Source organism: Equus quagga, chromosome 8 (assembly GCF_021613505.1).
Source record: "Equus quagga isolate Etosha38 chromosome 8, UCLA_HA_Equagga_1.0, whole genome shotgun sequence".
NCBI lineage: Eukaryota > Metazoa > Chordata > Mammalia > Perissodactyla > Equidae > Equus > Equus quagga.
In genome coordinates this window covers 102,134,584-102,150,596 of record NC_060274.1, presented here as the reverse complement: position 1 = coordinate 102,150,596, position 16,013 = coordinate 102,134,584, and the positions used below count along the sequence as shown (strand labels likewise).

The window sequence follows — 16,013 nt, the reverse complement described above, 5'->3', positions numbered from 1 at the left end:
AGCAGATGATCAGGGTTGCTACTAAAAACTCTTTTACTACTGAAAAATAACTATTGGTTTTGACACTTCTCACACTTGTTATAGGTATCAAAAATAGAGCATTTGTAAATTTTCCAGCACAGTGACTAGCACACTATAGGCATTTGATAATTTTTAGTTAACTTTTATAAAAGCATTTATAAAAGTTCACACAAAATAGTAAATATTGGATGTCAATTTTAAAAGTTAATAAGAAATTATATAAATTTTATTGTAATTCGGGATACCAGGTTAAGTTTGAAAAAGTCAAAACACTGATCTAGAAAATAGAGGCTTTGCTACTTTGAATGAATATGTGGCTAGGGTAAGGAACAATCCATAGGCTAGAGACTTCTAGATCAATTTTTAGGTCCTATTGGGTAAAACTGGGTCCTTATTGTTAACTGCTGAAGTTGAGGGGGATCCTATCAACAAAAAATGGCGACCATTTTATGGTAAAGTGTATAAGCATGAGCACTGGAAATTTCTCCTAAGATGTAATAGTTCCTATTTTCCAAGACTGCTTTTTTTAACATAATAGACCAAAAAATACTGGTGTCAATAGGGCTGATAAAATCTGTGCACATTTTGAAAAAGAACATTTACCTTTTGATGTAAACCTAACTGGCAGATGTCCTCCTTGGATATGCAGGGTTTTCCACCAGTTTTCCTAGAAGACAGGCAAATGAGCAGATCCCAAGAGCCCAAATCACCTAATAGCAAAAGAGTATTGAAAAACAAATAATTTTTGTCAGATCTTTTAAAGACATGATTTACTTCTTCAGATTAAAAAATATAATTATTTAAATCCTAAAAGACAAGTAACAATGATTTTGGATATTTTTAAAAGAAAAGTCAGGGGCTGGCCAGGTGGCTTAGTGGTTAAGTTTACATGCTCCACTTCGGTATCCTGCAGTTCACAGACTCAGATCCTGGGAACGGACCTACACACCACACAAGCAGCATCCCACATACAAAATAGAGGAAGGTTGCGACAGGTGTTAGCTCAACGACAATCTTCCTCAAGCAAAAGGAGGAAGATTGGCAACAGATGTTAACAGATGTTAGCTCAGGGCCAATCTTCCTCACCAAAAATAAAAATTAAAAAATAAAAGTCAGCATTCAAAGTAACTAAAATTAACTTTTTAAATTTACCAGACCTAACATTTTTATATATAGTATTTGTATCCTTGGGAAAATTCAATTATTTGAAGTGATATCATAAAATTCCTTTGAAAGACTAAAATTAGAATGTTTCAAGTCACTAATTTTGTAAAGTTATAGTCTTATTTGGAGACCGGGAGAAAAGAAGATTATAAAGTCTTTTAAGATAGGAGATAGCAGTGAAATCAAATAATGATAAGAAGTCAAACTACCAAATATTTTGTTCTGGGCTTCGGTATCACCATTACCATTACTATTCACAGATCTTAAACATTGAATATACTTTTATATGAATTCTTACAGAGAAAAAGTTGTGGAGGACAGAAAATAAAATTCAATGAAAAATTTACAAGACAGGTTTTGTCTAAAAGGAATTTGTGGTCTAGTTGTAAACAGCAGAGTTGAGTTTAAAATACAGAGTATAACATGGACCAAAGCAAAGGACATTTCAGCTACTTCACCAAGGGCAAAGCTCTGTGCCAAAAACTCCTAGTAACTTGTCAAAATAATCTCAGAAGAGTACATTCTTACGCAATATTCAAACACTTTAAAATTAACATTTGTGTGTATACATGGGTTTATTTTCCCTTATTCTCTTTGATTTATTTATATAAATTTTTATCAACGTGCCTTGCATGTAATTGGTACCTTATAATAATTTTTTTCCTTTGTTTTTTTATTTTCTTTTTGTGAGGAAGATTGGCCCTGAACTAACATCTGTGCCAATCTCCTATTTTGCATGTGGGACACCACCACAGCATGGCTTGATGAGCAGTGTGTAGGTCCATGACCAAGATCCGAACCTGCAAATCCCAGGCCACTGAAGTGGAGCATGCGAACTTAACCACTACGCCACTGGGCCAGCCCTGGTACCTTATAATTATTTGTTAAATGAATGAATGAATAACTAGCCCATGATAGGGTAGTAAACACATTACGTCAGAGAGGATATAGAAATAGGTATCTCAAAAATAACCAGAAAAGAACACTAAGCAATGGATAAAAGAATTGGTATTACTTGAGAAACTACCCCCATCTCGGATGGAAATCCAGTTAAAAAAGAATTAAGCAATTTCTGTACACATGCATCTTTTGTTGAGCAATCTTGAGATAATGTTCCTTCAAGTAACTATTTATGGCAGACCTCACAAGTCATCTCCCTAGGTATTAATGGCTTCTAGAAAGCTAGAAAATAACAAATCTTTCCAAAGCCTGTCTTTTAAAAATTTCCCAGAAGAATTTCTCACTTGAGAGCATAATGCTGTCAAAGAAAGGCCTTATGGCAGGGAAGATTGAAAAAAGATCGATACGAAAGAGTAATCTACGACAATTAGTAAAGAAAATTTCACTCCCCACTAATCAAGTTCTTTTCCATTTGACAAGCCCTGTGCTGTCTGAGCTATTGGTTTCTCCGTAATTGTCCTGTTGTTAGAAGGCAAACCTCTCTGCTGAACAAAAGGATTCAGACAACTGAACTCAAGTTAACATCTGAGCTATTGAGTTTCTCTGTTTGCTTGATGTATCGCAAGATGCTCGAAGATAGCACAATAGTTCAGAGGGACAAGGAGAAACGATGCAGGCAGGTTGTGGGTGGGAGAAATCGCTCCATGTAAGAGCCATCAGGCCTTAGGCTTCAAGGGTCTACTCTGTTTCACGCACCCTCACTTTCAAGGAAACTACAAATGATTCCTACAGTCAAAACCAAATACTCTATGATGATGCCAGTTCTTTATTTTAAATGTGTATCTGGCATTTTCAGCCAAAATCTTTTGATACGGATTCAGTGTGAAAACACAAAGACTTTCATTCGATATTATTTCTAGCCCAGGAAACATTAAAACCCTAGAAGCAACCTTCTGTTATAATATATGCAGCTAAATATTTTAAGAAGATAAAGATACGCAAAGAGAGAATTTCAAATCACAGACTGTATTGTTTGGGTGTTAAAAACAGAGTACGTTTTATATTCCTCCAAGTCTGAGGCAGGCTCCCTTGACTACCCAAGGCACATACATAATTTTGAGATTTGATAGAAAAAAATATATATTTAAGCCATAAATGTTTAAAAGTGGAAGACATGTTTAAATAATTCAAAGCATTCGATTTACTAAGAACCTTCTATGAGCAGAACATTGTACTAGAAATACAAAAGTAAATAGCAAAAAAAAAAAGAGCAGACAGTCACTGCCCTTAGCAATCTATTTGAAGAACCTAAACATTAAAAAGAATTGAGGATAACTTATAAAGCATATCACACAGTTTCCTGACATTCATAAGGGTAACCCTTCATCTCTCAAAAATATTTAATTAATATTTTAAATTAAAAATTAATATTTCAAAAAACTCTATAGCACATACATTTCCCCTGAACATCAAGTATAACTGAAAATTTCAAATGATCTTCTCATATACTTCGTGCCTAATTCTTGCTACTATGGCCTGAAAAACGCTAATTGTTTCCACTCAAAATTCCTTTTATCTTCCCTGAATTCTACCTCAAACTTCCAAACCCCTGTTTTCTGGTTAAATATTTAGTAGACCTTTTCATTTTCTCTTCATTTCTATCTCCAGCCTTAGAAGTCAACTTGCTCTCACCACTCCCACAGCCCTTTTTATAGAAAAATCTTTATTTGTTTCACAAGAGGTACTATGTACTCAAACTTGGTTTTGAAAAGCCCAAAAGCCACATTGAAATGTAGAAACTGGGCAGAGAAGAAAACACACTCCTAGCTAAGTAAATCACATTCAGAAGTCAACCTTGGAGCATTTGGGATGCAAATTTGTGCCTCAGCAAAATTACAAATTACTATATATTATGGAGCTTTGAGGCCAGGCTGAGCTGGTTGAAATCACGAGTGTTTAGTAAGCAAATGCCCAGGGTGTATAGCAGAGATTGCAAACTACAGGCACACAGCGAGAGTCAAGCCCACATATGGGGTGCACTTGGCCTGCACAGTGTTTGTTTTGTTTTTGTTTTTAATTTTAAGTATTTGACAAAATGCAAATGCCAGTACAATTCACATAAACATCCAGATTTCAGCCCTCATTTGAAAACTTGGAAGCTCTGGTAACAGGAGGTCCGTATCCTACAAGGCAGCCACCGGCTGGAGCTGACTACAGCTTCCCACATGTTCTCCAGTTTGCCATAAGTGGCCACGCCTGGTCCTAACTCTGAATGGGCTCTGCCACTAGTAGCAGCAAACAGCCCTAGACCCGGTGAAACACTGATGTGTCAGTTTTCCATGAATTGCTCATTCAGCAAGCTGATGTTCCATGTTTTAGCTTTTAATGAATCAGACTTGTTCATTAGGTAAATTGGTTTTGTTGAGATGACTCTAAGCAAATTGATACGTGGTCAGTTGGTCTTAAAAGGATGTCTGAACATACCGTTTGATATCCAGATTTGGCCGTGCTCTCCCACAAGGTTGAGTAAGGTCACTTCAACTCCAAAGACATTTTATTAGCTATGCTAAAGTTAGCAAGGACTGAAATGTGGTCTCTTAGAGTTCTTCATTTTCTCAGAAGCCTGGAAAAATCAAGCGTGACCTGTGGCCATCTTTTTCACTTATGTCTCTTCTCTCCAGTTGGATTGCTAAAGTGGCCCAGGTTCCACTTCTAGGTGGGCCTGCCCTCATCTCTCTCTTGTTCACACTCTCTCTTTGGACTCTTTTCCACACTGAGCCTGTCTCAGGGCTGTTGCCACAATTATAATTGGCCTAGGACAGGCTCTTTCTCGGCTTTGGGGCAAACATTCTTAGTGTTGGTCTTACTCGATTTCTTCCACCCTCAGAAGGTTGACATTAGGGTCTAACAGCTGAGAAATCAGATTTGGATTTGGGAAAAAGCAGGCAAAGCAGGCCCTGGCCAATTTTGGTGGTAGCTTCTTAGGTTTGGCTGGCATAAGGGAAAGCGGACCTTTATGTGATTCAGCCTAGCTCTTTAGAATCCTACACTAGGATTTGGGTGCCACAGCCACACTAGTACATAAGTAGAAGAAGTAGTGATAGTAGTAGTAGGAGCAGTAATGATGTCAACAGCTAGGGGTTCTTGAACATTTATAATATGCAAGGGACTGTTCCAAGGATTTCTATGAATCCATTTAGTCCACACAATAAGGACCCCACTGGATTTGATTATTCTGTTTTTTAAAATGCACAGAAAGGCTAAATAACTTGCCCAAGGTCAGCCATCTAGTTAGTGGTGAATACGGGAAGTCTAGCTCTAGAGGCCATGTTCACAACTATTACATCATCATCCCTTCAAAAAACAGGGAGGTAACAGAGAAACTTAGCTTTCAATGCCTTATGTGTATTAATTTATGCAGAACTTCCAACAACACTGTGGGGTAGAAATGATTATTACACAGACTATACAAGAGAGGGAACTGAGACAGAGAGGAATTATCTAGCTTTGGTATTTTTCCAATTACTGTCCAGTGCATCTATTTTCCTTTGGAAGCTTGGAGGAAAAAACGACTATACAGGTGTAAACCAGGCACTCCTAGACCCTCGCTGAGCAATCGCTTCCCAAAACATTATTGGCAATACCATTGGTAAAGTTAAATTTTCATATATGAAGGGAGGCAGTAATGAACTGCACGTGTACTCAGGAACTATAAATATAAACCTGCCCCCTACCTACTTTTTTTTTTTTTAAAGATTTTATTTTTTTCCTTTTTCTCCCCAAAGCCCCCTGGTACATAGTTGTGTATTCTTCGTTGTGGGTTCCTCTAGTTGTGGCATGTGGGACGCTGCCTCAGCGTGGTCTGACGAGCAGTGCCATGTCCGCGCCCAGGATTCGAACCGACGAAACACTGGGCCGCCTGCAGCAGAGCGCGCGAGCTTAACCACTCGGCCACGGGGCCAGCCCCTGCCCCCTACCTACTTTTAAAAAGAAATCTCCAAAACTTTCTTAGGTTCTTTGATGGTTAAAATAATTTCTTTCCCTGTCACAAAGAAGCCAGAGCAGGACTAGCTCCTGGATTGGGCTCGTTAAGCCCTTGAATAGAGAGGTCATGGGGCATGGTTCTAGGAAAACAGGATGGAGATGTTCCATTTGCCATCTCAAAATCAGAAAAACATGAACAATCTACAGGCGTCTCTCCATAAACTGTGAAACCAAATTGCTGCTAACACCGCTCACTGTCATGTCTCCACAGTGTTTGTTCTGGAAACCAGGAAGACTCCAAAGACAATTTTAGAAGGAGTTGTTAGGGTCCAGATTTATGAATGCAGATATGAAATAGCCCTGATTGTAGTTTTTATCCTTCTCTAAGTGTTCTCAGAAACCAGCTAACATCTCACTGTTAAAAGTAAGAGCTATGTTTAAAGGTTTCTGTTCTTGTTTTTGTTTTAATCCAGCATCTGCCCTAAGGAGTGAAGCTGCCTTAGAATATTTCCAGTCTCTCACAGGCAGGCTGCCACGTAAAGCAAACAATCATTTCCTGACTCTCAAATGCCTCCCTCATTGAGAAAGTCTACCAAATCAGTAATTCAATCCAGAGAACAGCCGAGAGCTCTGAGATAGCATCGTTCACAAGATGTTGTTTATTCTCAAGGAATCACAACTTCGATTTTCTACCACATCGTATAAAACCTAAGAATATTAAGTCTATTTCTCCTTTATTTTTCTCCATAGCATTTATCATCATCTGCCAGACTTATATATTTCTTGCCTATTTGTTTATTATCTGTCTCTCCCCATTTGGATGTAAGCTCCATAAGGACAGGACTTTGTCTCTCGTTCATTGCTGTATTCTCAGTACCTACCACAATGGCTGGGATGTAAGAAGCCTTCATTACATATTTGTTAAATGCATAGATGAATGAATAACCGAATGTGAGCAGCAGACTACTAGTTAGAACTCAGTAAAAAGTCAGCATGTTGAAATGCTTTCGTAGGAATTAAAAATAGAAGAATAGTGAGAAAAACATTAAGGTACTTTTTAAAAAAGGACATAAATATATATTTTGGTTCTTAACTAGAAAGGATGAGGGAGGAGAAGTAAACATAAGAAAAGCAAAGTTAACCATTGGTTGTGTTTAAAGAAATTACAAAAAAAAAAAAATAGCCGATTCCAAGTGCTTTACTTACGGGAAACTTTTCTGTGAACACATACATTAGATTGAAGCAAAAAGGATTTATTAAGTATGGCTTGGAAAATAAACTTGTCCAAGAGCTTTCAGGCTACATTGCTACAAAAGCCAAACCTCATTTACTTATTCACAGTATTAGACTATCCTAATCTATGAGGATACAACCAGGGTGATTTTCTAAAATTTGTTTTCTTTTAGCATGAAATACTGAAGATGTTTAACTTTTTTTTTTAAGATTTTATTTTTCCTTTTCCTCTCAAAGCCCCCCCGGTACATAGTTGTATATTTTTAGTTGTGGGTCCTTCTAGTTGTGGCATGTGGGATGCCTCCTCAGCATGGCTTGACGAGCGGTGCCATGTTCACACCCAGGATTCGAACCGGCAAAACCCTGGGCCGCTGAAGCAGAGTGCACGAACTTAACCACTTGGCCATGGGGCCAGCCCAAATGCTTAATTTTTAAATAATACAAAATATCCCTTTATGATACAGCATGAGGATATTTGATATGTTCACTGCTTCATTTGTATATCCTTCTCTGCACAACTAGATTATAAGATTCTTATTGAAGAACAAAGTCTTACTTTCTCTGTATCCATCTTTTACCGGAATTAGTAGATGATGTTACATTCACAAACGTATTAACTCATTGATGATAAATTAGGTTCTAGACTTGATTCCACTACAAGACTATTTGGATATAAATTAGCCATTGCAAATACCTATACCTTTTCCTGAATCTTTCAAGTTGCATTAACCAGTTCCCTTAACTGTACTCTTAATAAGGTGGATCTACAGAACAATAACATAGCACCAATAGCTAATTTTATTCATTGCTTTTCTTTAAGGACAAAAAGCATTCACTTTCTTGTATCTAACACTGATTACAGTAGACACTTAGAAGATTTTTATTGGATTGAATATTTCAATTTTCAGAATTCACTTTAAGAGAAATCATATATGTATAGAACCTTGAGATCTTCAATGAATTATATAACATGATCACAAAATCTAAGTCTGGTTCCTTCCCCGGTTATGAGCTGTTGCTTGTTATGCCTCTGGCTTTACATCCCTTAAGAGCTGATAAGGAAAACTTCGTGTTTCACCACAGAGGAATTCTAAACCATTCTCTCCCTTGATGTTCTAAATCCACACTAGGGCTCAAGCTTTCCTCTCCTAATGTCTACCCTCTTTCCACCCTATGAGAGGTTGTGAAGATCAATGGGATCATTTCTGTGAAGAGTTCTGAGCTCCTGAAATTCATCTAATCTACTCATAAACTCAAGAAAGCAATATTATGCTTAAACTATTGCAAAAGTTTAAAAAAACTCCTGCTTTGAAAAAAATTTTCATTAAGACGAGCAGGAAAGGAAACAGGTCAGTTTATTCCTATGAAATAAACTCAAGACATATTTATTTTAGAAGGTTTGCTAAAGTTCCTTCCATAGGTTTTTCAAATTGACTTTTCTTAAGGTTTGCATGCCACTTTTGTAGTCTTCTGTTGAAGTGTAACTGAGTGATTGTATGTGTGTGTGTTTAAAGTTTTACTGCTTTCAAGATTATTGTCTGTCTGGGAGAAAACTCTCATCACTGCATTTTTGCCAAATATCTAATGTCTAGAATTCTCACCAGCTTAAAAGAAATGAACACTGCAGCAATTTAAAAATCAGACTACTCCTACTGCCCAGATATTGGTTTCTAATACCTTTCTTCAATAAAAGGAACCAGAGTTCCTTGAAGAAATGGCTGATTCAAGGCCTGGAGTAGTAAACATTAAAGATGAGTCTAGAGCACTGTAGTGACAGAAAGTAAGGAAAAGCTCAGAAACAAACAAACATGGGGCAGCCTGGGGGTGTGGTGGTTGGGTTTGCACGCTCCACTTCCACGGCCCGGGGTTTTTGGGTTTGGATCCTAGGAGTGGACTCACACACCACTTGTCAAGCCATGCCATGGCGGCATCCCACACACAAAATGGAGGAAGATTGGCATGGGATGTTGGCTCAGGGACAGTATTCCTCACCAAAAAAAAAAAAAAAGAAAGAAACCCAAAAAGAACAATAAACAAACAAAATCACTTTGGAGCTGTATCAAAGGGACATGGAACCAAGGATCAAAACGGAAACAATTTGAGCAAGAAAATAAGTAAAGAAATATTGGATTATAACTCAAAGCATAAAATAAATACCCATGAGTCCATTCTGATATAAACAAATGATTGAGTAAATAAATAACTGGAACATGAAGAGACAAATCTCCCATGCAGAAAAACTCCAAATAATTTATGCAGTTACTCCTCCTTCAAAGAGGTGAAGCACAACTTCCGACTCCTTCAGAGTGAACTGTGTATAACGACACCTTTCCACAGGTACAGTATGGAAAGGGAAGTAAAAGAATAACTTTACAATGGAAAAACCCAATGAATCCCAGGTGATCAAGGTTAACATCAACAATGACAAGCCGTGTTGATAGTATATACCGGTGATATTATGTGATGAGAGTGATGCTTTATCTCTGTGGTCTCATTCCCAAAGGCCATAACCCCATGACCCCGACCTAATCATGAGAAAAACATCAGGCAAATCCCAACTGAGGGATATCAAAATACTGGACCAGTTCTCAAAACTGCCAAGGTCATCAAAAATAAGGAAAGTCTGAGAAATTGTCACAGCCAAGAGGAGCCTAAGAAAACATGACGGCTAAATGTAATTTGGTATCCTGGACAGGATCTCGGAAGAGAAAAAGGACATTGGGTAAAAATTAAGAAATTCTGAATAAAGTATGGACTTTAGTTTTTAAGAAATCAGAATGAACAAATTCTCCAGAGGAAATAAGATGACAATTGTTAAGTATGTGACTGTAGCTGGACATAAACTTTTAATACTAATTACATATTTCACAAGTATTTTATACTAAATATTTTATTCTTTATACTAAGAATGTTGTATTACAAAACCAATCAGCATTACAGTGCAGAAAGTGAAAAAGAATTACATTTTATGCAAGATGCATTCTTCTACTAATAAAAATTCCAATAGTATTTAAAATACAGAGGACTGAAAAATAGATCAAATTTGGGGTATGAGACCCTCCTGTTAATATATGCAGCCCCCTAAAGTCCTATCCTTTCTTCACATTTGTTACTATTTCTCTCTGAATTCAACTCCCTTGATGATTTTATTTACATCCACTGCTTTAGCTATTGCTTCTCTGCCTTGACTCCCAAATTTATGTTCCTCCATCTTTCTCATGTTTCAGAAAGGCATTTTTAGTTACCTTCTAGAACAGATACCCTGCTGAACAAGTACAAATCTAAACCCACCATCTCCTGCCAAAAACCTGGCCCTCTTTCCACTTTCCTTACTGTCAAGGATGTGGCCACTCTTTTGTCCTCAAGCTAGAAAGCATAAGGTCATCTCCAACTCATACTTGTCTCTCATTCCTGCTTCCCCTGGATTTCCAATTCCCATCAATTTTAAATTAGATTGCCTTAAATATTTACTGATCTTTCCAAATCCTACCTCATTCTCTAAATCTAAGATCTCACCATCTCTGCAATGTCTCCTATTCTCCCTGCTTCTAATTCTTTTTCCCGCTCTAACCCATCTTCCTCCCTACAGCCAGTCATCTTCTGAAAACACAGATCTTATCATTCCCACCACAATGCAGATCAAATTCCTTAGCGAAGCAACCAAAGTTTTCTGCACATCTGCCCCAACCTAGTTTTCTAGTCTCGTTTCCCTCAAAGCAGCTTCCTCCTTTCCTCTTTAGCAGCACCAACCCCTTCTTGGTCTCTGAGATTCAAAACACTTATAGACCTGTGTGCCTCTAGCACGCTGCTGAATGCTGTTTCCTCCAAAACCTGCTTGAGGAATCATTGTTACATACTAAGTATTCCACTTGTGACACCATCCTAGATCCCCACATTTGGAATAGGTCACTTTCTTTTCTGTTCTCCCTGAACATTTTGTTTCTGCCCTTCATACTGCTTCTATTGTATCTTATATCATAGCTAAACATATGCATCTTGCTACTCAAAAATGGTCCTTGGACCTGCAACATTTTCATCATCTGAAAGCTTTTAGAAACGAAAAATTTCAGGCTCCAACCTAGACCTTACCAAATCAGAATTTGCCAATATTAGATCCCCAGGTGCTCTATAGGCACATGTAAGCTCGAGAAGCCCTGACGATATACACCTCTGCCCTATGGTTCCTTGAAAGGTCTCATTCACCTTTGTAATGCTCTCCCACACCCATACCAATTTTAGCGTCCTACACATAGCTCTTGATTAATAACCATGTGTTGAATAAAACTTGAGTGTTTAGTGTCAATTATAAAATATCCTGATATCTGGCTATAATGTCCTCCTGGTAATCCTTGCTACGAGGTTGGTATTTTAAATTGGGTTCTTTTATTACTTGAGTATTTGACATGAGTTCTTGATAGACACCCCTTGTACCAAATTCCACAGAATGGCACAGGAGGTTTTAGTGTGTAATTAGCACTGTGACACTTCATTTAACCAAATATTATTCCTTCTTCCTGTTTTATTAAAAGTTATTTTGCATGACTTCTTTAAAATGCAATGAATAAAACCTAGTCATATCTGGTTTAACATCGTATAATGATGCACTGGGGACTCTGAGCAATCTGAAAGGGAGGAGGGAGTCACTGACTTAGAATTTATTCTAAGAATAATTCCACACTAATTCAGCACAGATGAGAATTGAGGCTTAAGAAAATATAATTCACTAACATGAGAAAAAGAATCGACTCTCTCAATGGCTTATTACTTAATGCTACAAGTATTTTAGGATTACACAGCCTTATTCATAAAGCATTATTTTCAATAATCTTTGGAGATTTATTTAAACCAATCATGATATTTCTGTGAGATATTTATGGGGCAAGTCTTATCTTCCATTTTCAAATCAAGCAATAGACAATCTAATGAGCTTGTTCAAGGTCATTCCAAAAAGCAGATGTGAGGCATAAAACTCAGACCTCCCAGTAATAATAATACTGACATTTGGAGGATGTTATAAGGATTAAATGAGTTAATATTTATAAAGTGCTTAGAACAGTGCCTACTACTTGATAAGCTTTATATAAGTATTTGTTTAATGAATAAATGGGTGGGTGGTAGGTATATACAGGCAGATAAATTCCAGATCTAGGGGATAAACTTTCAAGAAATAAAATGTGACATCTTCCATGTGTCTTGCAGCCTATTATTTAGGGCTTCTGAATAGAGTGATACAAGTGTAATTTAGAAAACACTGAAAACAATCTTCTTTCCCAAGTCTGTAGCACCCATCATGTTTCTTCAATAGGCCTTTCTACAATAGGAGAAGGATATGTTAACTCAACAGACACTCATTGGTGGTTTCAATTTAAGGAAAAGAAAGGACCTCATCAACAGTAGGTCTAAGTTAAAATGCATGTACATTATCTAGAACTGGGCTCAGCAGTTTTCTCTCATTGGCACGACAAGTGCACTTGCTAGAATCGGTGGCACCTAAAGCAGTGAAACTAATGATGAAGGAATGCACATTTTCATGAGTGAGTAGCAACAAGCCCCAAATGGTAGGTGTGACCTGACCAGCTAGGCCAAACGTGTGGGACCCTAAAGTGGGTGCTTTAGGTAAGGAGGGAACTGGATAATGGGTAAACAGAGCTATCACCTAAGACAAGTTTCATCCACTTCACAATTTACTTAAAATTGGTCCTGCTCCCGGAATCCAAGGAGATATCAGAAGCATCTCCTGAGGCTAATAATTCTGATATAAGTGTATTGTTCCTTCGCATCTAAGAAGCAGATTTTATCCCACATATTTTAACAGAATTCTACCAAATCATAGTTTCCTCTAATCTTATAACATTCATTTTCCATCTCTCCAGAGACGCTTGGGACATAAATTGCTATTTTTTTCTCTAATTATTACTACTCAAAATTTGTATAGTAATCTCATCTCCCTTATTTTGATTGTCCTTATTTAAAATCATTTCTCTATTTCATTGACATTGTGTTAATTTTAAGATTTATATGTAAATTTTTTATTATGTTTTGATGGTTTAACTTCTATCAAATTGATTCCCAAGAATAATACTGCTGTCTTAAAAAGTATAAGTATTTTAAACTTTATAGATTTACCAGATTGCTTTCCAAAAAACATTATAATATGTCACATTTCCCCAAGCAATGTATGAGAGCTTCCTTTCTCAGAATTCCTACCAGTAGTAGGTGATATCACTAATTTTGGGTTTTGCCAGTCCTATGACTATAGAGTGATAAGCTATACTTTAAATTGTCTTTCCATAACTTTTTGTGAATTTGATGATCTTTTCTTTGTTTTGCCATTTATATTTGTTTTCTTTTTTTATTTTTTAATATTTCTGGTGGTGTGTTTTCCTTTTTTTTTTTTTTTTTGAGGAAGATTAGCCCTGAGCTAACATCTGCCATGAATCCTCCTCTTTTTGCTGAGGAAGATTGGCCCTGAGCTATCATCCATGCCCATCTTTCTCTATTTTATATGTGGGATGCCTGCCACAGCATGGCTTGATAAGCGGTGCCTACGTCCCTACCTGGGATCTGAACTTGTGAACCATGGGCCGCCGAAGCGGAACGTGCGAAGTTAACCACTGCGCCACCAGGAAAGCCCCTGTATTTGCTTTCTATAAACTGCCTATTCATACCCTTTTATGTACAAGATTTAAAGGTAAAACATTAAGTTTAAAAAGCAGAATTTAGTATAATAAAAATATTTTTAATTGATGTGCAAGTAAAAGTTCCTTTTTATTAAAAAGATGTGACATTTTTAACTTCATCAGATTAAAAAATGTGATAACACTTAATACTGAAGATCCATGGAGACCAGCACTGTTGATGAAAGTAAAAATAGGAAGCATCCTTTTGTAGAGGAATGCTGCAGGGAGAACCACAGTTTTAATAATTTCACAATAATTCAGCATTACATTCAAATCTCCAAAATGCAATATAAATGAATATTGTAGCAAAGTTGTAGTTTATAATAACAAGTTGGAAGAAATTCTAAATATCTATCAAAAAGAACTTAGTGAAAAAATGTGGTATACTATATGCTACAATACTGAAAAGAATGGAGCAATATTTTTCATACACTTGCAAGAAACTGGTATGGTTTTGTGGTTAAAGGCTCAGGTTTGGAGAGAGACAGTCCTTGGGTCAACCCTCAGCTCCATCATTTGTGAGATGCACTGCTCAGTTCCTCATCTGCAAAAGAGAAACACCTACCTTACGGACTAGGAGTGAGAATCCAATAAGTTAATGTACATAAAGTGCACAGCACAGTGCATTTAGTTAAGGTTCAAAAGAGGCTAACTTAAAACTAGTGATATAAAAACACTAAAAGTGTTAAAAACTGTGCTGATATGGTGAGATTTTTATTATCATAGTATCAAAATATTAAAATTTTATCTGTTAAAACATGTAGGATAAACTATTGTATAAAGAAGCAAGAGGCAAAAGGGCAGGAGGTAAGTATGTGTGTGCACATGTATGTGTTTGTGTGTGCTTGTGTGTGTTATGCTTAGAGAGATGCTTGAAACATGCACAACCTTGTTATCTGTGTTATTTCTCGGTGATGGAATTTGGAGTCATTTTCACTTTCATCTTTGTGTTTGCAAATTTCGATTTAATATTCTACCATAAACATATAACATCTTTATAAATGAAAAAATTATTTCTACCATAAACATATAACATCTTTATAAATGAAAAAATTACTTCCTAAAAATGTGGTTAGACTATGTGTCCAAGTCAAGAAATACCATTCTCTGAGAAAAAAACAGACATTGAGTCTTTTCACACATAGTGTGTCTTTCAAAATACAGGAAAATACCAATTAACTATTATATAGGAATGAAAATACATAGAAAATTAACCCAGACCTTGATCATTTTAAAATTCAAAATGTCTCTGATATAATATTGATGTAAAATACTCAGTGTGACAAAGTAACAGGATTTCTTTCTATAAGACAAGAAAAAAAATCTGTCTCAGCATGCCATAGTCATGCTGTGTACAGTTCTGAGTTAGAGATTTCAGGCACCACATAAAAAAAGGTCTGCTGATAAAACTTAATATGCTATCTCTAAAAAAATGGACAAATAATGACTAGGAATCCTTGAGCAAACAAACCAATGGAAGTGCAAACACTCATGATTCCTGATACGTTGGCTATCTGGATGAGCCTTCAGATTACCACGGAATGTGCCTGCCATTCTGGCATTCCCAGCATTCCTACTATGATTCAAGTACCAAAATCCAGCAGCAACTTAATCTGTTTTACACTACGGCTGTGAACTTGGATTTACATGCTATACTTCCATAGAACAACAGGTAAGTTCTCATTCTTTTTTTTTTTTTTGTGTGCAGGGGAAGATTTGTCCTGAGTTAACATCTGTTGCCAATCTCCCTCCATTTTTTTTTCCCCTCCCCAAAGCCCCACCGAATGGTTGTATATCCTAGTTGTAAATCCTTCTAGTTCTTCTATTTCTTCTACATGAGTCACCACCACTGCATGCCAACTGACAGATGGGTGGTGTGCTCCATGACCAGGAGACAAACCTGGGATTGCTGAAGTGGTGACAGCACTGAACTTTAACCACTAGGCCATCAGGGCTGGCTATAAAGTTCTCATTCTTAAAACAACCTTACTTAAAAAAATAGAGTTTTAGGGGCTGGCTCGGTGGCACAGC

The 16,013-nt window shown here is 36.9% G+C and overlaps 1 protein-coding gene across 5 annotated transcripts in view; it reads right to left on the bottom strand.

Annotated features, from left to right (window-relative positions):
- The window catches only part of CPED1 (cadherin like and PC-esterase domain containing 1), a 271,872-nt gene that overhangs the window by 215,432 nt on the left and 40,427 nt on the right, over positions 1-16,013 (bottom strand). For all 5 annotated transcript variants that reach the window (XM_046669323.1, XM_046669321.1, XM_046669319.1 and 2 more), the window contains one exon: positions 625-731. In XM_046669323.1, coding sequence (XP_046525279.1) covers positions 625-731 — 107 coding nt within the window. The remainder of the gene's footprint in view (positions 1-624; positions 732-16,013) is intronic.